This window comes from Sylvia atricapilla, chromosome 4 (genome assembly GCF_009819655.1).
Source record: "Sylvia atricapilla isolate bSylAtr1 chromosome 4, bSylAtr1.pri, whole genome shotgun sequence".
Lineage (NCBI taxonomy): Eukaryota > Metazoa > Chordata > Aves > Passeriformes > Sylviidae > Sylvia > Sylvia atricapilla.
The window spans coordinates 22,894,383-22,916,197 of NC_089143.1; the positions used below are offsets into that span (position 1 = coordinate 22,894,383).

General features: G+C 37.7%; 1 protein-coding gene across 3 annotated transcripts in view; it reads left to right on the plus strand.

Moving 5' to 3' along the window:
- LOC136360215 (complement C1q tumor necrosis factor-related protein 7) overlaps positions 1–21,815 on the plus strand; it is a 99,288-nt gene that overhangs the window by 40,065 nt on the left and 37,408 nt on the right. The window contains exons 3-11 of one of the 3 annotated variants that reach the window (XM_066317282.1): positions 10,651–10,739; positions 11,251–11,352; positions 13,165–13,266; positions 14,088–14,261; positions 14,431–14,581; positions 15,749–15,885; positions 17,081–17,212; positions 19,053–19,262; positions 21,376–21,476. In XM_066317282.1, coding sequence (XP_066173379.1) covers positions 10,651–10,739; positions 11,251–11,352; positions 13,165–13,266; positions 14,088–14,261; positions 14,431–14,581; positions 15,749–15,885; positions 17,081–17,212; positions 19,053–19,262; positions 21,376–21,476 — 1,198 coding nt within the window. Of the gene's footprint in view, positions 1–10,650; positions 10,740–11,250; positions 11,353–13,164; positions 13,267–14,087; positions 14,262–14,430; positions 14,582–15,748; positions 15,886–17,080; positions 17,213–19,052; positions 19,263–21,375; positions 21,477–21,815 lie in introns of those variants that run through there. The other 2 variants (XM_066317278.1, XM_066317277.1) reach the window with 2 other exon arrangements.

Sequence of the window (21,815 nt, forward strand, 5' to 3'; positions counted from 1 at the left end):
GTTAGATTAGTTGTTGGCTCTCCTGTTACCAGAGCAATGAAATAGGTAGGGTAAATCTCTGTTTGGATGACCCTGTATTAGAGACTTACATTAAGAAAGAGGGAATCATGTCTTCCATCACCTGTATCTAAGTTACTAACTTAGTCTAGCCTTTAACTTTCAGATGGCAACAGTTAAATAAGATGTCTGCTCTTCAAGAACAATCTGCTAAGTGGAAAAAATGGAATAATTTAATTTGGTTATTTATATGTCTCAAAATTAGAAAGATGTGGATTGATGAGAACAGAGAAGTCCAGCTTTAAAGAACCTGTCCTAAATCCTAAATCCAATACAAAATATAAGGCAGATTTAGTAAAATCATTTCTGTGGTAAAATAACCTTGTTTGTGCCATCTTAACAAAGGGAAAAAAATACTGAATTCTTGAAAAATATAAATGAGCCATGGGTCTCAGTGGGAACTTGAGTGATTTTTTTGCAAGAAGAAACTGGGATTTTCAGAAATTAGTGAACTGAACGAAGGAAATGTACCACCAGTGATTTTTCTTCCACTGCTTTTAATGAAGTGTTATGTCTAGGCTCTGAAGAAAGCGAAAAGGACTTAAAACTTTTGGGCTGAGCAACAGTCTCTCTCATTTTCTGAAAACTTGCCTATGACTGACATTGATTTCCCTTCCATGCACCACCTGCACATTTTGTCAGACATTCTGATGTGTGAACACAGACTTCTTAACTGCATGTGACAAATTACAGGAAATGTTATTTTTGATTTCTGTCACGTTGGAGTAAGGTGTGATCAGCTTAAAAATAATAAAGATGAGCAGTTTGCTCTTTCTTGTTCGTAACCTCCCTGAAACTGGGATCACAGTTGGATTGCACATAATACCTAAATTCCTATTCTAAGAACACAGCACATGTACTCTTATTCTGTAAATGCTGTATGTGACTTATAACATTTGCTGTTTCCCTTCTGTTGATTTTACAAATACTGAGTTTGATTCTAGGCAGGCAATAAGAGGTGTATATGGCAAAGCAAACCTTATATTATCCTCAAAGCCTGCGAAATGACTCCATTGCTCCTTGTCCCCTGTTGAATTTTAAAATGTTTTAACTCTGAACAAGGGGCCTGTGATGCCCCTGACCACTCCTGGGGCATCCTGGGCACCACAAGCTGCCATCTACTCTGCCTGGTCTAAAACCCAGCCTTGACATCATCGACAGAACAGCAACCAGTGGCCAAGTGTGACAGTGTCACACCTAACAAAGCAGAGAAGCTCACACCACCTTATGTGGAGCACTAAGGCTGCTGCCCGCTGTAATCAGTGGCATTAGGCTGGCCTTTGTTTTTATAATGCTGAGCGAGATCAATGAGTCGTTCTCCACCCCAGGAAACGTGGTTTGCGTTCTGTGTGTCTCCTGTGAACAGTCATTGTACTGACGTGTTTTTAAGCAGCTTTCCATCCTATTAAGCAGAGGTTCCTGACTATTCCTTAAGGGTCTCAAAGTAATGTTCCTTATATAAATGCTGTTCATATTTGCCCGCTATTTAAAGTGTTTGTACAACTGTCTCTGATACTGGAGCATATTTTCTGGACACAGGCTTATTAGCAAAACAAGATCTTGAACCTTGAATCTTGCCAAAATTTTGTATGAAGTTTTACCCACTGGATCATTTAATCTACTAAGAATCACCACATGCAGTGATTCTTAGTAGATGATAGAGACGTGTGCAGTGCATGTTACCCTAAGAAACCTGTCCCCTTATTACATACCTTTCTCTTTCCTGAAAGCTTTTGTCATGACAGATGTTTCTAGCTATGACAGCTCCTCTTTCTACAATTTAAAATACATACTCCTAATCTCTTTTTACTACTGTGCTTACTTCTTCCCATGGTTTCCTTCTTAATATAGTATTCAAAAAGGAGAAGCAATTTATCCATCTCTTTTCATGTGATTCCAAATACTAAAACTTCACAGTAATAGACCTTCAGATCTTGTAGGGACTGTTTATTTACAGACAATTATAAATGGGTGAAATAATTCCATTTAGTATTCTCAATTTCGTTAATTCTGATCATACTAGAGATATTAATATACATGTTAACATAAGAAATTATTTTGTTAACAATTCAGTGCAGCAGAAAATACTCCTCTCCAGACTTGACAGGAGAGTTATAAATACCTTTGCAGCTACAAAAATTAGGCATGGTACCTAAGATAATCCACATTTCCACAAACCATCTCACAGTGCTGACATTTCTGCCATTCCTAGTAACAGAATAAACTGGTTCTGAAACTATCATAGACTTCATAATTTTTTTTTCTGCTGCGGAAATATTAAATTATATTGATAACTCTAGGAAGTTATGATCTATCTTACTTTTATTCTGATCATTTACTGATACATTTTTTAATCCTGGGGTGTGAAAAAGCCTGCTTGCCAATAACAGCTTTTGAGAGATGATATCTTTTTTAACTCTGCTATGTTTCCTGTAATTTTCCCCCCAAATGACAAGCTAAGAAGTTTGCTGAGGCTGATGCTGATTTGTAAAGGTCCCCTATAAAGAATAATACAGTGTTGTTCCCTTGATGCATCTCCAGTAGTTACTCCAAGTACTTTGATGCATTGGAACACAGAGAGCACTAGGAAAACAACTGGCTACTAATCATCAGCTTCAAGGATTTATCCTTACATGAAGTTTCCAGGGATTTTTTTGAGTGAAATTAAGGGTGTCTAAACCAACCTAAAAAATATTTACTTGCTGGAATGCCATCATACAGTCTGAATTAGAGGTTTAACACCCCTCTTTAGTCAACAGAGTGAACCAGTCTCTTCCATAAATTATTTGTATTTAGGAAACACTGCTCTGGTTCATACAAGAAGGGCTGTGCTGCTCCTCTACTTGCTTTAGAAGAAGTACACAGAAATTAAGTCAGATAACTCAGCAAAGATTAAGGTTACTTAAAGTTAAGAATGAGTGAGTATTTTATTGTATTTCAGCCTGTAAAAATCCTCCTTGACCCTGTAAAAATATACTGTGGATACTGGCTTTTTAAAATCACTGCAGTAACTGAAATGGTCTGTTGGAGCTGCATCCTCTTCATATTTTATTTATGATTTCCCTTTTAGAGTAGATGAAATTGCTTACTAAAAGAAGTTTTCCAGAAGTGTTTTAGTGGTTTAAGCATGAACTCTGACTCTTTCTCTTTAAAAACACAGCTGAGGTGCTGTTTTAGAGGGAGTGTGGTGTTTGGTTCTTGTCTGTGATCCAAGAGCTGCTGTATAAGAAAACTCAGGTAGGGAGCAAACATTTTCCTTAAGCTCTGTTTCAGCGTCACTGCATTTAGTGTTCTTTCATGAAGGAGACAGATTCAAGTAACACAAAATCCTCGAAATTATTTTCTAGGTACTTTTGATCAATACTTCTTTTAAAGAGCAGTGTGACAAACTTCTCTGTGTTTCTCTTGTTAGTTTTCAGTGCTTGGAAACCACCTCTGAGCTATTGGAGAGCTTTATAGTTCTTACATCCAGTTGTTTATTACATTTTAAAATGCCTGTCATAGTACTTAACTTCAAGAAATGCTACCAAATTGTTAAAGAAAACTACCACAAAGCACTTCTTCAATGTTGCCAGTGTTCTATATTTACATGTGCCTTTAGGAAAGACTGTTTAAATTTGATAAATAAAGCTTCAGATCAAAAAGAGATTTATGTGCCAAGTGATAAAAAGGTTGCTACTTCTTGCAGTGCTGTACTTTTTGTGCCATGGAGAGGGTATTTGACAAACCTTCCTAGCAGCAAGGAAATGTGGCCATTTTTAGGTACATAACCCTTAGCCCGGTGAGAGCTACTGAGGGAAGTGGTGCTGAGGCAAATGCACAGGTGTTTTGGGAGTTACCTTTGTCTAAGAAAGCCACTTGCTTAGGGTGAGTTCAGCTCCCTGTGCTAGTTGAGACATATTTAGAAATCTGATAATACTTGAGGCCAGTAGTTGGTAAAGCTCAGCTCCGGGCAGGAGATAACTTCTCTTTTTTTCATCAGGCATCTCCTAAGAGAGATAAGGAGGGATATGAAGATCACTCTGCATCTTCTAGGCTGGGCTGAAAGCACTTTTTGAAGCAAGTATGCATGAGGCTGTACACACCCATACAAAGAAGTGTCAAAGATACCACAGGTGACCTGTGTCAGCCTCAGTTAGTCCTCTTGCCAAAGAAGATTTAGCCAGGTACACAAAACGGCCTCACATTTTATTTCCATGAATTGTTTCATGGGGATTTTAAGGTCCAGAATAAACTATGCTGTTGTAATTTAGTTCATCTGTGAGCCCTTGGGTTTTGCATGGGTGCAGCTAAGCTGGCACAAGCTTTGTGCCAGGAAAAAAGTACAGCCATTGCAGTTTTTCCATCTGTGAAGGGTAAAGCAGTACAGGAACCTGCAGTAGCAACAAATTGAGTTGTGTAGATATAAATGTAAAACTTTCCCCAAGGCTTGTAACCAAATACAGCTACTTTCTAGTGCAAACAAAACCAAAGTAATTTGGTGGGTAGAAGTGATTTTGGCCGGACACTGAAAGCAGGGAGAAAAGGGACTGAACACGTCCCTGTGATCTGAATATTGCAGTAGGCCTTATGGATCACAGATCAGTTGCTTATGTTAAAAAAAAAAAAAAAAAAAAAAAAAAAAAGTGTTCACATAGCATGTACAGATTCACATTATTCACTGTTATACAGAATAATTAAATGGATACATATATATTTTAATCCTTCCTTTATGAATAAAATTTTAACGTCCTGAGCCTGTACGTCAAATAGTGTAATTTAAGCGTTTGGCAGAAAAATGTTAGATGGAACAGCTCTCATGATCATTGTGCATATCTTGAAGCATATCTCTCATGAGTAATTCCTGTGTTTTGTGACAGCCAGGTGTCAGCCACTGCCCAGGTGAACTGCAGAGAAGAATCCCGACGATAATCACGGAGGTTAGTGTCCAGTTCATAGAGACAAATACGCTATATGATCATTTTTCCCTGAGAATAGTAGGAATCTTTTATATATAGCTGTGAAAAGTGAAATAAGTAAGCCAAGACTCTCTTTTAAGCTCTTCTCATCTGTCAGTACCATTCTAGTGAGATATTAATTTTAAAGAATTAAGGACTTTGGTTAAAGAATTAGATGTGGACTTGCTGACGTAGACTTCCCTTTACATTTTGAAGAATAAAAGACTTTAGCACGTAGACTCCCCTTTTACTAACTAGACATTGCTGAGGTAAACTTTCTTTTTTTTTTTAACATAAGCCGGGTTTAAGGAACCGATAAATCAGGAGACCTGTCAACTTAATCAATAGACTCCAAGAACACAATGTGATCATAAATCAGATAGTCTTGAGAAAACAGGATCCAGGTGTCACCAACACTAAAAGGTTAAAAAGGCAAAGCGAGGAAGACGCTTCATCATTTTGAGACCCCACCCCCTAAAAAGGACCACCGACCCATTTCAAAGAACAAACTACGCATGCTTAATTGCTTTTTGCCTAATTACCATACGAAGCGGGGAATGGGATGGACCAGAGTCATGAATATGCATTTGTGGTTTGGGTATTCAACACTTTTGTACATAAAAAGACCCTGTGATCATCTGTAAATTGCGCGTGTGTATTTGGGAGCTATCCCTCACGCTGCCCGGCGTCGTAATAAACATACACTTTCTAACTTCAAACTGTTAGAGAGTCTTTGTCCGTCATAGTTGGATATTGGTATTAGATCAATATCCCTTTTTTTTTAACAAATCACTAGTTCATTCAGATCTGCATAATTAATTTCTGTGCAAATACACCGCAACTCTAAGTACCACTGCTGGAAGTAGGCCCCCTAATGTGTTTTGCATTTGTGGTGTGGCTTTTTTTAAATCCTATTTCATATTGATCCACACTTAGTTGATTAAATTACCTTCAAATTATTGGACAAATATATTTAGCCTTGCTAAGGTTGCAAAACCACGACGTTATGTTTTCTCATCTGCAGAGCAGCCTTTGAGGTAATCACGTTTGAACAGTAAAACGTCAGGAGGGGGAAACAGAGCCCGAACCCCTATAGTATGAGGAGACTGACTGTAAAGATAAGGCAGATTAATTTACAGAGAAGATAAAGATATCTATATCTGTGTATATAAAATCTCTGTCCCCGGCCGGGTCTCTGCCGCGCGCTCCCGGCCCGCGCGCACCCCGCGCACGCGCGCTCGCGCCTCCGCGGGCCGGTCCCGCTGCCGCCATCGCCTTTCCCTTCCCTTCCTTTCCTTTCCTTTCCCTTCCTTTCCCTTCCTTTCCCTTCCCGCTGCAGCCGCCGGACGCTGCGGGTCCCGGCGGGCCGCGGGCGGAGCGCAGCAGCACCATGTCGGCAGCCCGGCCCGGCGACGGCCCGGAGACGGTGCGCGGTGAGTGACTCCCAGCGGCGGGGCGCGGGGCCGCCGGGCTCTGCTGCCGGCCCCTCGGTGTCCCGGCGCCGCTCCTCGGGCTGTGTCTCCGCTCCCCGGTTCCCTGCGGCCACGGACGGCAGCGCTGCTGCGGGAGGAGCCTGCTCCTGGCAGGCCGCCCTCAGACCCCGCTGGCAGCCGGGGTGGCCGCGGCCGTGTGTTTGTCGGTACCGAGTCAGCTCGGGCTTCGAGCGGGCGGGCAGCGCTGCGCTCGAAAGGGGGCTCCTCTCGCGTTTAAATATGGTTAGATTATGAAATACCCTCACACTTTTCAGGTATGTTTATGTAGACGTGCGGTATTTATACAATTGAGCGTGAACTGGCCAGTCAGCCTTGTCTCCATCCCGGGGCAGGTGATGGAACAGTTCGTACATTCCTGTGAAAGCTGCTCTGGGTGGCCCTGCCTTGCCCTGAGGGATCATTTCCAGAGGTGCCTTCAACACTGATGTTTCTGTAAACTTCGCGATTTGTACTTGAGGTGTTTCTCATGGGTATGAAGGTGTACAGATTTATTGACGTGCTACTTTTACTGTCACACATTAAATACTCCTGCAAAGTAGGAATGTTTAAGAGAGTGATCTGCTGGTGGGAAACTGCTAGAACTGCGTGTCTCATCTTTCTGCATGCGTTTATGGTGTAACGAAATAGGATGCATAAAAGAATTAAGAGCAGGATATTAAAAAGTCAGTAGAATGAAAATCTAGTAAAGTGTAAACATACTTAGTTTTTCATCAGTGTCGGGTTTTTCCAAAATAAAATGTATGTATTGTCCTTAAACACATTTTAACAAAATATGGTTCAGGCAAATTTTTAAAGACATTTACGATTTCGGGATGTTTCCAGTTCTTCAGGGTCTGTGTACTTTTCTTCTGTATGTTTCTTGAGTCTCACTTTGCCAGCTTGTGCTAGGAGGTGCTATGCTGTTGACAGATGGAGTCCAAACAATTTTCAGAATTGATTGCATGGGGAAATTGAGGCACCCTCTAGTGATGGTTATTTTCTTTCACAGAAGCTCATTTTCCAAGAACAAACAGAATAGCTCAGCAGTACTCCACAGAAGAAAACTAGTTGCTAGTTTCCCCATGTGATAAATGCTTTGTTTTCCTAAGTATTTTGCTCTGTTACTTCTTCCGAAATAACCTGTAATTTTGCAAATTTTATATGATCAAGTGAAAATACAGCATGTGGTATTCTGGGTAGAACATAGCATTGGTTTACTTAATGGCAGTATAATTTATCCATCTATTTGGTTGGTTTTTTTGAAATTGCATCTCACATTTTGAGAAAAACTACACCTTGAGCTGAATCTTTCATGTATCTATTCAAAACTTACCTCAATTGCCCCCATCTCTCCAGGATTCAGTTTGACAGATGTATAAATAATTTAAATTTCCATGTTCTATATGTTGTAGTTTTGAATATGCTGACACTGCTGTTGGCTATTGTGTTGCCCAGTTATAAAACAAGAGTGGATTTGAGTTTCTCACTCCTTTGTTAGAGTGATGAGCTGTGTATGAACTTGTGACTCTCATTTTCCTGCCTAGTGATAACTAACCATTTGGAAAAAAAAAATGGCAATTTTCCCCTGCAGTTTTCCAGGTGCCGTTGAAAAGTTCTACAGAGTCTATTTCCTCCACTATCTTGTTTTGGTTTTATTTTAATGCCTGTGATACATCACCTCTATTCTGAGGCCTTTTTAGTTTGTTATAGTTGTCACCATATTATGTTAAATTTGTGGTGTTAAAAGTATACACACCCCCTCATGCTTTTTTCAGGACAAGGGAACTGTATTTTAAAACAAGTGGGAAGAAGTTAGTGTTTCTGGAATCATCAGTTTGTCACATCCCTCAAATAGGTGGTTTATTTTCTTCTAGCAAGGAATGATTGTCGTTCTCAGCCCACTATGGTCAGCTTTTCTTGAAACATTTCCATCGGCTACTTCTTTACTTAATATTTAGCATTATCTCTGTCTTTCAAGCATTCAGTCAGTCTCTACTATATTTTAATGCAATCTGTTCACTCAAATTCAGTATTCTACTCTAATCCAATTATATGTGTGCTTAATGCCTTTATATCTTTCTCAAATGGAGCAACATGGCAATATGTCAGTCCACTAGTCAGACTAGTAAGTAAGAATTTCAAAAGAATCACTTTAAATAAAAAGCCTGTGTCGGGTAGTTAATACCTTGTGAAGCCAGCGCAACTGCAGCGTTCCTGTATCTTTTTCTTCATTGTTGGGTTTGTTTTGTACTATGCATTTATGCAATTCTTGTATCCATGAAAAATACAGCAAGTTTTCTAGGATCTGTGCTGGAAGTTGCTATTCACTATTTTTATCCAAGTAACCGGTGCTTGGTCACAGCATTAATATGTGTCTTGTGCCTGGTTTCTGCGTCCTTTGAGATACTCACAGAAGTTCTGAGATTGTGTCAGTGCAGAGAGCTTTGAAAGCCATGCAGAGGTCCCCTCTGAGTGCAGATTAAATCACAGGAGAGCACTTACTAGATGACATTTTTCAGCTTCCCAGGTTTAATTTCGGTTTGACCATCCAGCAAACTTGTTAGATCTGCCGAACATAAAGTACAGAACCACTGTAGGATAATCACACTTCCAGTGTAAAACATGGTGTGGATCTTTTTCATACAGCCTTGTAATGGTGATCCTGAAAAGTAGTGTGTTCATGGATGTCAGTTCTAGTTTGTTCAGTTCAAAGGTATATTTTGAAGTTGAGCACAATTTAATTGGCTGTAGAATGCATTCACATAAGCAGAGCAAAAGTGTACATCCAGAGAAATAAAGCAGTGAAACCTTTTATTTTAAATGTGGTCATTTTTTAAAAAACCTATAGTATCTCACAGTATTTGATACAACAACCAAAGCCTTAAAATGTTTTTTGTTATATACAGAAAAGATAATGACCCTGTTGTCTCAAGGAAGAGATTAATTAATAAAGAATTCTGCACACGGGACGTAAGTTCTGCTGATTTATGAGGTGCTTGGAGTAGCAGCAGATTTTTTTCTGCCCGAATTTTGCATGTTTACACTGTTGACCTAGCTTGTCTGGAAGTATTTACAGACAATTATAAAGGATTCCAGATCATCTAATCTCTTGCTTTCTAGTTTTCATTTATCAGAATGGAATAGAAATGACACATTTGCTACAATGAAATAGAATATGCTTTTGCATGCTTACTGAGCAGATTAAAAGGTAGAAAAAAATTCACAAGAGGAAAATCTAAAGGTAACTCTAGACCAGCTTCTTCCTTCAAATATTTTTTTTCCTATATCTTGATACTTGGGTTTGGTGGGATTTTTTTGGTGATTTTCTTTGAGGGTTGGGATTTGTATGTTTGTTTTTATTGTTAACTTAAAAGCTTGCACTAGTGGAGGCTCTATAACTGTTTAACGGACTCAGTTCCAGTGTTAAAAGTTATTTTTTTCCAGTGTGTACCCACCTTTCATAGTGCAATTAAAGTTCATAATTTCCATCTCCAGCAGACAGAGCCCTTTTTGTGTGCTGCCATCTTTCGCGAGCCTGAAATTTTAAAAATTACTGGTTTTTTATCAATTCCAAAAACTTTTCAAGGGCCACCTTTGAGCAAATGTGACTTTCTGAGAATTCTTGGCTTGTGTTTTCTGTACACAGATAAACACTATTGCACTGTTGAAATCATTAATAAATCTTTTAAAGGTGTTAGATAGATTGAGGCAGGTTCTGATAATTCCTGTAAAATATGGGGTTTGCGCTTTGCACCTTGTTCATTCTTTTGAAAGTTTCCAAATGCAATGGATATTTCTTTTCTACAAATACTGGCAATAAATTGTATAATTTGGAAATACTAACATTCTCCCAAATCTCATGATGATTCTGAGTAGAATCAGTGCTAGTGAGGTTTATCTTAATATATTTTTCTTTTCTGAGTGATGGTCGACTAAAAGTGTACCTAAGTATTTCTTACAGTGGTTCATAGTATATAATGAAAGATAGATCTGTTGCAGTTTAAATGCATTTAAATTACACTTTTAAGGACTTGGATTCCAAAAAAATGTTTCATTCATTCAGATTTTCTCTTTCAAGTTCTTTCTGTTGGAACATGGGACTCTGGTATAAATGGTTTTATTTTTCATACATTTCTTTCAGAAAATACTTAATTTAAACACATTACCATTTTTATCTGTTTCAGAGTTGCCACCTGTTCCATCTACATCAAGAACAAGCTTTGCAGAGCTTTCTGTTAGGCAGCGAATGAGAGAGAAACTAAAAGCAGCAAAGGTAAGAATCCTTCAGAAGTCCTGTTTGATTGATCTCAGTCTTATAAGCAACACCCACTTCATTTTACTTGCTTTGTGCTATGTGAATTTGAGTTGGGATATCTGCTTTTTTATTTCTGAAGCTAAAAGAGTACTCAGTTCATCAGTGCAACTACTTTCTGTAATACTATTTTCTTTTCTAAAGTTTATATTTAATTTGTTGATAGCAACATAAAAGGTATCATTGTTTTGTAATTCAGATGATACAATCATTACAGTTTCTTTCTGAACTCTGTCAAAAAATTTCTTACACTATTTTGAAAGCAATGGATTTCTTTGTACTTTTGCTATACACTTTAATAAAGCATATTAGTATATGGATCTGGAAAATCACTTAAACTGATTTTTATAGTTAAAAGATTCTGTCCCTAGCACAAATATAAGTAAGTTTTGAGTTCCTGGAAATTATTGTAGCTTTGATCTATTTCTGTTTCTATTTCATCTAAACATTTTTTTTCATTTATTTGCTCTAGACAAAAGCTGAAATTACTTTATCACAAGAAGAGCCCAGTCCACAACCAAGGCGCTTAAAAGGCATCAGAGAAAGAAAACCAGGAGTTGCACTGGATAAAACGGTAAAAATGTGCATTGTGCCTTCTAGTCTTAAAATAAAAAAGTGAATGTGGAACATGAAAGAGTCCAAGTCTGCACACTCTGGAAGATGAGCTTCATTTATCAGAATTATGCTACTCTTTGAATTAATAACCAGAAAGGAACCATTCTGATTATTTTTCTTTTTGTAAATATTCAACAGTAATAAACTGCTTACATTGTAGTATGGATAGCATGGGAAATTTCTGCCATTTAGAGGCTTACGACTTCTGTTGTTTAGACTGCCTTGGAGTATTTAAAATTTACTCTAATTCATATAAATAAAGCTCCCACTGTAATAGAGCTTACTATAAATTTGAACAGTGCAATTGCTAAATGCTGGATATTAACTTTATGTCATTGTATTTTACTGTATTTCCTTGTTAGAATTTTGTATTGAGGGTTTTTTTGTATAAACATGTTCTTTGTTAGAAAATTATTTTTTTATTAAAAAAAAACAGAGGCTCTGCCTGTCCAGAACTGGCGCTCATGTTCTTCAGAATTCACAGAGATTGCTTGCCTGTGGAAAATATGTTCCAAAGAATGTGTTATTCCCAGGAAATAACAGCTTATAACAGTAACGCCTTTATATGGAATTCCAAACAATATGATTTAACCTGGCTAAATCACTTATCTAGGGAAGAATTGCCATTTCATGTATGTTGTGGGAAGATTCTTGGCAGTGTTAACTTATAATAAGTAATTAAGACAGCTTTCAGTTAAGTAGTACTTTTTTAATATATTTGTATTAGGAAAATGCAGAAGTGGTACCCTTATTAGAGTTGTTTACTAATTTTATATCAAGTGTATGTGAGACCTTCCACATGTTGATTTTGTTTCTTGTTCTTATTTATGCTCAAGGCGTTGTTTAACAATAAAACAAGTGGCCATCAGATTGATAGAGTTTGAGGTTTTCTTTTTGATATTTTTATTTTGAAGTATAGGAGTAATAGAGGTAAATTTGAGAAGTTTCTTCCTTTAATTGAACAATTCAAGCCACAAGGAGGAAGAACAGATAGAATGGAATAACAGATAGAATAGTAGATGTGTTTTTGTTGGTTAAGCCTGATGAAAATCACTTGGAAGCACTTCAAGGAACTTGCTGAAGCAACCTCAGAACCAGTGGCCTTTACAGTGGTCTGTGTGTAGGGACAGATAAGGCTTCAGAGAACTGGGAATGGACAAACATGATACCTCTTTTCTTGGAAAGGCAGGAGCATGTCACCCATGGCGTTAGGAGAGTAGCCTAGCAATAGTTGTTTGAGAGAATAAAATAAATAATCAAATGTTTATTTCAGCACCTAGGCAATGAGCACCACCTTTTTTAAACAATATCAAAGGGGGTTTTCCTGATTATGCCAGGGCTTGTCTGAGAGGCTGATTCCCTGATTGCCTTACCTGGGCCGCAGTCCCTGCTGCTGCTGCCCTGCTGAGGCTGTCTGCCTGAGCAGAGGGTTTGCTGTTTCTACCTCCTTTTTCTCCCTTCGGACATCAGCATGGGTCGCTTGTGTTCAGGGGTGCAGAAACAGTGCTCCCGTCAGCAGTGAAGACAGCTGCTGTCATTTAGGCAGTGAACCATTTCTTCATACTCTACAGCCTATTTCTTGACCCAAAGGAATTAAGTAATAGAAGTACCCTTGTAAAATGAATATGCAGTCCATTTGTTACCACGGTGGGGATGTTTCTCTTTTGTTATTTTTTCTTTAAAAATGCCGTATCGAATAACTGTAGTCAATTGGATTTTTTTATGATTAACCAAATGTATGCTAAAACTTTTGTATATGTTTTTTGTGCAGTCTGATAATGGTAAATTCAGGGAGATGCCAGAGGGTGAATCACACCTACCATCAAAAGTAAAGTTTCGTGATTCTGTAAAAAAGCTTAAGCAGAAGTTAACAGTAAGTACCAATTTCTCCATTTCAGTAATGGATATTAATTTAATTTAATCTTTATATGGCTTCATGATTCTGTTTGAAGAAGCAGACAGAATTTAGTCCTAAGCAGTGGAGAAGGTTTTATTTAATTTAAAAATTCACAAGAAGTATATGCCAACAATTGAAGTATATTAAAGGAATCTTCACGAATTATAAGAATGGCTTTGGATCATTTGATTAAAACACCCAAAAAACTCTAGTAAATCCATCTGGACACAATTATGGAAGTTTGTAGGAAAAATGTGTCTTCTGTTTAAATCCTTTTTATTGAATGCCACCACTTGGCAGTTAAAGTATTTTACAGATTAGTGTATTGATAGTTGTTAGCTACAAAGTACTACTGTTTATTCTTTTCTTAGAGGATTCATCCTAAAGCTAAAGGGTCCTGGATCCTTCAGAGGCAAAAGGCCATTAGAAGTTTCTCTTCCTGTCATTTACCTGGGTATCTGCAGTATGGCCAGAACTTAAACTTCGGTGTTCTGATTCACAAATAGTTTATACTTAGAACAATATGAATGTTAAAATTTGACTAGGTAACTTTTTAAACAAAACTTTGCAAGAACTATTGAATGAAATATAAAGAAACAGAGGAAGTTTCATGAATTATTTACAAATTTCAATTAGCTTGAGCATTTCAGTGAGTTCTGTTTGAGATAAAATAATAATTATCTTGTAAGAAATGTTTATACATGCTGCTGTTTCATATTATTAACAGGAAGATTTATTCACTTGCCCTGATTTTCTTAAAAATGCCATAGTAAAGAATCTTTATCTTCTTCTTTTAGTTCCAGAATGATTTTCCTTCTGAGGAAGAAGCATATAATTTCTTTACCTTCAATTTTGATGCTGTACCAGAGAAAATGAAAGCTGGAGCCAGAAAAAAGAATGAATTAAATGAAGAAGAAGAGGTAGAAGAGGAATGTGTCGAAACTCATGAAGATGAACAAGAGGATGAAATGGTGAGAACTGTAGGATAAATGTTCATATTTTTTATTCAGACTTCTGTTAATTTTATTAGTCTGTGTAAAATGACATCTTTGGTTTCCTTAAAAGTTTTCAAAGCATACTTTCTCAAGAGACTTCCTTAAGAAGCAGACAAACTAACAGATGTTTGCACTTAACCTGTAGGATGAAGATGCACGCCTAGTGAAAGATGATGATTTATTCATAGGGCAGACAGATGAAGACCTTGTAGTAATGAAACCTGTTGATTGTGAAAGCTACACTGAGCAACTGAAAAGGGAAAAAGAATTTCTCTTTGTTCCCAGCATGTCAGCAGGTATGAAGATTGTGCTTATCAATTTAGTTCCTGGATTTTTGCATAGCATGGCACCCTTGGATATGCTGAATAAATCTTGTATTGACTATCTCTGGCAGCAGAGAGAGATGTTTAAATGCAGCTGTCTGACATTGATCATCCAGTCGAGTCTGGAAAGGTCTGACAGGATGGATTGTCTGGGAACATGCACACCTCAGCAGGTCATCACCTGCTGCACTGGCAAGTGTACTCAGGGCACCTCAGTTGCTTGGAGGTAACTTCCTCACTGCTGCCTCTAGGAAGTGCGAGGTGCTGGCCCCTCTTCTGCTGTTATTTAATGTATGCAGCTTTGATTATATCTCTGACCTTTTTGCCTTATTCCCACAGAACTTCAAAGTCCTAAAAAAATGCTTTACAATATCACTTGCTATTTGATATTTGAACTGGAAGAGATAGAAACAAGTCTCTCAGTATATACTGGAATGGTACCAGTACAGCTTGCAGTGCAATGTCATAATGTTTAACATTGTCTACCTCTGTTTTTTCACGTCTTGTAATTTAGTTCTGACTATTTCCAGTGTGATCACTATGTTCTGATTTAGGGGAAAACTTTTGTTGTAACCCTCAGTACAGTCCCTCCAAGTTTTGAGATTGCTTATTGAAAAATACTGAATCCATACAAACAGTGAAACAGCCTTGCAGGCAGGTCTTCAAAACAGATTCCACCTGGTGTTACTTGGCTAACATAACTGTCTGTGCATGTAGTATATTTTGTATGAGAGTAGCTTAAGCAAACTGTATATTAACAGTAGGTCTGATTAATCTGAAAGTTTCACGTTCCATTGGAAAGGCTTAGAAGTGCTTCTCTCGTCAGTTGCTGCTCAAGGTTTTCTACACTGTTTTGCAAGCAACTATTAACACTACACTAAGTAACTTGAAGTATTTTTTGGTAAGGAAATTTTTAGTTATTGGTTTATTAGAATTGTTATGCTTTGGTACTTTTATAAGAGATCTGTCTTGATTAAGATAAGAACCTCTTTTAATTCTACACTCATTTCTTTTTAACCTATGTAGAAACATACTTCTGACACAATACTTAATATACAGGGCTGTTCATTTTAAGAATTAACAAACTAAAACTACAGTTACAAGATACGTTACATGGTTTTCTTCTTAATTTTTCATTAGTGCCTGCTTCCGAGAAGATGCCTTCAAATATGCAGCCCAGGTACCTTGAGGATGAAGGTCTTTACACTGGAGAAAGGCCCTTTGTATCACAATCTAATCAAAATATTTTAGAAAACAGAATACTCAGACAAGACCAAGTAAGTCACTGCTGCCTTTTTAGCTGAAACTTTTATCAGTATTTTATTTATAAGTGTCTTATTTTTGTTATAGTTATGTAAGTGGATAGTCGTGCTCATATGGGGCTTTCATCTTCTAAATGTTTAGCAGCATCAGATGTTGGGAAATACAGATTTTTTGTAAGAGTGTGTTTTTAGTGTAATCCCATTGTCAGAACATCAGACTGGGTCTTTCCTGGCTCTGCTTGTAGCTTGCTGGGCAAGCTACAGTGATCAGTCTGATCACTGATCACACTGTAAGGCTAATTAAATCTTGGTATAGATTGTCAGAGAGGTTTTAGAATCCTTCCAGATTTTTAAGAATACCTTATGGAAAGACTTGGGAAAGTGGTTTGGATATATTTTGTCCTACTGTATTATCATCCTATACACGGTAAAGTGTGTATTTAACATAGACTTAAACTTTTGAGCAGTAGCTGCCCTTTATATTTTTTTGTGATCCTGTGTACTCTTTATGTGCTTTTGTTAATCAGATTGGGAATATTTGAATCTAAACTTTTTGAATGGGCTGTTCCAAACCAGTTAGTTTTCTGGTTGACTTCATGGTGTTGCCACATCAGATTAAAAGCAGGTATGGAACTAACCAGATAGGGCAGCATCCTTGGACAGCTGCACTGGTTTAAGCTGTGCTTGAATCAGGTAATGAGAGCAGAGGCATGAATTAGGACAATGTTGAACATGCAAAGCCATGGATAGCAATTGCTGTGTAAAATACTAACCTAGTCTACTTTCAGAGATGCCATTTAAGTAGTTCAGGTTGTGGACTAGAAAATTGGAGAGGTGCTTTGATAAATTATCTGCTGTTGAGCTCTTGTGTAAAACAAGACTTAAAATTCTTTCCATTTTAGTGATTTAAGAAAATATCATTTAAATAAGTGACATGTTGATTTTTTTTTCCTTTCAATTCTGTAACACTGATTGTTGAAGGAAAAATAAATCAGTATAATCAAAGTTTGAGCAATGTCTTGGTCTTTTAATTTCAAAACTTACCTCTCGTATATGTGAAGATTTCATTTTGGTGTATTAGGAAAGTTTTGTTTATTTCAGTCACAAACAATCCATAGTCACCTTTTATGCTGTATTTTCTAAAAGAATTATGATTTTGCAATTCCTTTATAAAGTAAGAAACAATATATAATTTTGTTTTCCTTTGTAGGGGAAAGAGTGGTTTGGTGATGATGGAAAAATCTTAGCATTGCCTAATCCAATTAAACAGTCTTCTACTAGGCCTCCAATATTCTCACTTGAAGAAGGCATTGCCCCAGAACTTGAGACAGTGTATAGAAAGGTAAGCATATTTCATATATGTGATTCCTGAGACTCAGTATCCCAGTTCTTCTGCGCCAGAAATCCTGGTGAGCTGAAAGGTTTTGTGCTAAGAACCATGACTGTTGACTGTTTTCTGTGATTTCACATCTGTTCTTTAAATCAGTTCTACTTTATTAAGTATGTATCTGTTTTTTCCTGTAAAAATGCATACAAAAGGATGAAGAGTTAAGATGGTGGTGCTGGTTGAAGTAGTAAAGTCTCAGTCCATAACAAACACCTTCAAGTCTGTGAGTCACTAAGACCATTGTGAGTCACCCGTGGATATTCTCATGCCAAAGTAGGGTGGTTCCTATTATTAGTGTATTTATAAAGTTTACTCATGTAGACAGTGACTAATTTTGAGTTATGCAGCATCAATTCAGATATTTTTGTGAGGTTATCCAGTTTTTTTCTTTGTTGTTTCTTCTTGTTTGGTTTGTTTTGTTTGCAATGGTTTTTGTGATTAATTTTTTCCAGTCACAGCATACCTATCCTAGCAAACTGCAGTTTCAATGTGCAATCAGTACAAATCAAAATAAGTTTCATTTAAAACCATTTAGCAATCTTGAAGCAAGCTTTAATTGTTCTGCTTGTTAGAACTCTATTACTCTCTTGGAAAAGCTGAGTTTTAAATAGAGTGCTCTTTTGGGACACACAAGTGTTTCTGACTGTTGTTGATACAGATTTAAATGTTTCCCTTTAATTGATGCTGGTGATAAATATGCAATCCACAGGCTGCATCCAGTACCACAGATCTGTGCAGGTTTAGATCATGTAAAGACAGGCCAAGAGAACTTATGTTTCGAGAATGCTGTGTTTACATGAACAATGTCACAGAAATATCTAAGTCACAGTGCTAAGACACTGAGCTTAAGGGTCCTTTATGGGCAGAAAAATAGTTAAAGCATAAGGAATTCAAAATTGTCATTTTTATGACACATTGCATCTTATTAAACATTTTGATGAGCAACTGAGTGGGGAGGATCAGGTGGATTCAAGTGTGTAACATGGCCATTTGTATCAGTCCTATGAAAGAGCCATGCAACAGCTAGATTTCCCTCCAAATACCTCTTTTTCCTGTTCCCAGGAAGGGACTGCAACACTACATAACTACAAACACTACATAACTAACAATCTTCTACAGTACCACAATATCTCTTATGAATGTCTTCTGAAGGATCCTAATAAGGGAGCAGGAGTAGTCAGGCTGGAAGCAGTGTTAATTCTCTTCTAATTTCAGTAACTTGAGGATGTAAGCCATGGATGTCTTCTGTTTGCAGTGAGTTGAAGCAGGCTTTTTAAGTTTTGTTACTGAAAGCTGTCATTTGCCTTCATTGGTTGGAATTTGCCTGGTGTTTGAATGGCGAAGCAAGTAGTATATTTCCTAATCTACACAATCTACAAGGAGAGCTCCTTGTCTTCCCAGTCTGCAAGGAGAGCTGCTCTGTGAGAGCTGAACTCCATCCTAGAGCTCAGTTCTAAGAGGAAACAAAGCAATACTATACAGATGTGTCAAAAGAGAACTAGGAGGCTCTGCTTTTTCTGATCCAGTGTGATTGTCTTCATTGCTCAGCAAAACCTTCAGTGTAGGGAGGGGACTTCTTCTTTCAGCCTCATGTGGGCTATAAAAATTCTGTAGTGTAGAATATCCATGGTGGTTTTGTGCCACCCACTTGTCAGTTAAGCAAGAGGTTTACGCAGTTTAAGACTCAGCATTTAAATGTTGGTAATGCTAAATGGGTGATTTTCTGACAAAGAAAATCCTTGAAGGAGACTGTCTTCAGAATGTGTAAATCCATTTTATTCTTTTTTTCTTTCAGGCAATAAAAATGACATCTACCAATCAGTATTTTGTTGGACCTGGAGATTTTCAGGGGCTGTTTCAATTGGATATAGATATTTCAGGACTGATATTCACTCATCATCCCTGTTTTAGCCGTGAGCATGTGTTAGCAGCTAAACTGGCTCAGTTATATGATCAGTATTTAGCAAGAAAACAGAAGAATCTTACCAAACTTCTCACAGACAAGGTACATCTGTTCTGTCTTCATACCTTGTTACCTTGTTGAGACAATGAGGTGACAGTTTAAGGTAAAAGCTAAATGCGTCAGAAGGTAAAATCCTAAATATTTGACTGAGTTGCTGTGTGTTCAGTGCAGAGTTTCATTTTTAAAATTAAGAATTTATTTGATCTTTGATTTTGAATTAACTCTGAACTAAAAGGAATACAGTAACATTTACATAAAACTCCTTAGAGTATCCAAAATGTTTTCCAGTGATTGACAAATAAGACATTACAGGATTGTGCACAGCAGCTCTGAGAGGGAGACAGCAAAAGACATTATTCAATGATTGAGGGAAGTTAGTGAAATTTAGTTTCAGTTATCAGATCAAAGGAAGCAGTTTAATTTCATCCAATTTTAGAAAAGTAGAACCCATTTCTCAGTATGTATCTGTGACAGATGCTGTGTTTTACATGCATACTGCTGCCACATTTACTGTGGCACTCTTGTGACATGGCAAAGCCCAAGGCTGCATGTTGACTCCTCTGTTTCTGGCTCTGTTGCTGACTTGCTGGATGAGCTTGGCAGGGCTGCTCATCCTCTGTGTACCACCACCCTTCTTCCATCTGTATGTTGGAAGTAATGGCAGTGGTCTTCTCTGGTGTAAATGTGTGCCATGAGCATTAGGTCAGTACAATTGTCAATACAATTCTGATGACATCAGGGCACACAAGAGTACTTGTCTGTCAAAAATTAGTTGGATTATTAAGTACACATACATTCAGATTTCCATAAACTAAAGGTCATGATTTTCTACATTAATGAACTATTGTAAGGAAAAAATAATCGTTGTATACAAGCTCATTTTTATATTTGTGTAATGAGGGTCAGTAGGTGGTGTTCAGATACTTCTGAATTTCTATATAAAGTGTTAGGTAATAGTTCTAATGATGGACAGACATTTCATACAGTGTCTCAAATTAATTCCTTGCTATACTTTGTTCTATTAGTACTTTTGAAGCATTTGCCTTAGTGCTCTGTGAAACAGAACATTTGAGTTACCCATGTCTTCATTACAGGAACCTATAAAACCATAGAACCGTTAAGGTCGGAAAAGACCTCTAACACCATCAAGTTCAACCATTAACCCAGCGCTACCAGTCCATCACTAACCCTGAAGTGCAAGTCTGCACATCCTTTAAATATCTCCAGGGATGGTGGATGTCCCTGCACAGCCTGTTCCAATGCTCCACTAAACTTTCAGTGAAGAAATTTTTTCTCAGGATCCAGTCTAACCTGCCTGGGACTTGAAGCCATATCCTCTTGTCCTATCACTTGTTACCTGAGAGAAGAGACCAACATCTGTCTACAACCTCCTTTCAGGGATGGTTTAACCTGGAGAAAAGGATGCTCATGGGGGTCCCTAGGGCTCTCTACAACTGCCTGAAAGGGGGCTGTAGCCAGTTGGGGTCTCTTATTCCAGGCAACCAGAGGCCAGTCAAGAGGACATAGCCAGAAGCTGTGCCAGGGAAGGTTAAATTGTACATCAGGAAGAATTTCTTCACTGAAATGGTAATTAGATATTGGAATGGGCTGCCCAGGGAAGAAGTGGAGTCGCTGTCCCTGGAAGTGTTCAAGGGATGACTGGAGTGGCACTTAGTGCTATGGCTTAGTTGACGTGGCATTCAGTCAAAGGTTACACTTGATGATCTGGGAGGTCTTTCTCAACCTTAATGATTCTGTGATTCTAGGATTTTCTGATCCACTAAGGATTACCTTTAGTGGCCCTTCCTAGTCCCAAGAAAGTCTTTTGTGAAAGTTGGGGGTTTTTGCTGGCTTGAGGTCTTTTTCCACTTAGACCTTTGTTTCCTGAGCTTTCAGAACACTCCCTAGATCAGTCTTCTGCTTGATGAGAATTGCAGTGATCTAAGTTAGTGAATCTCCCTGCTATATCCAGGGATCCTGATTAAAATGTCATGCTGAAGAATCACCTCACAGACATGGTAAAACCCTGTAAATACAGAATCAGGACAGTTCAGGGTTTTCTGTCATTAGTAACTAGCTCTTTCCTGTCAAGCTGCAGTACACTGGATACGTTGTTAAACCATCTGTTAATTGCTTCTCTGTTTATTTGTTCAAGCTGCAAGCTTTGAGGAGTGCTGTGAAGTATAGAATAGGAGGTGGTGGTGATGGTGTTCCTGTGGCTCAACAAAGCATATCTGAATACAAAATGGAGATCAGGTGAGTATGAATTTATTAAATTGTTGGGTTTTAAAACTGTATTCCTTTTTTCCTTCACGTGTTGGTACAGAATATGATTCATGTCAGACTTCTAAATTCTACTGTGAATAGCTCTAGAAGAATTTTGAATATTTAAGACTTCTCACTGATAAGTTGCATAAAACATTATGAAGAAAATAGAGTTTAGGCTGAAATGTTCATTCAAAAGAGGTCTAACTTGATTACATTTATTAATTTCTTAGTAGCTGTTTACTGATGTGTTTTGTATAATTCAATTTAATTAAAGTTTCAGTAGACTTCAGCTGGATGCACAAAGCTTTTAAAATGCAATAAGGTAAT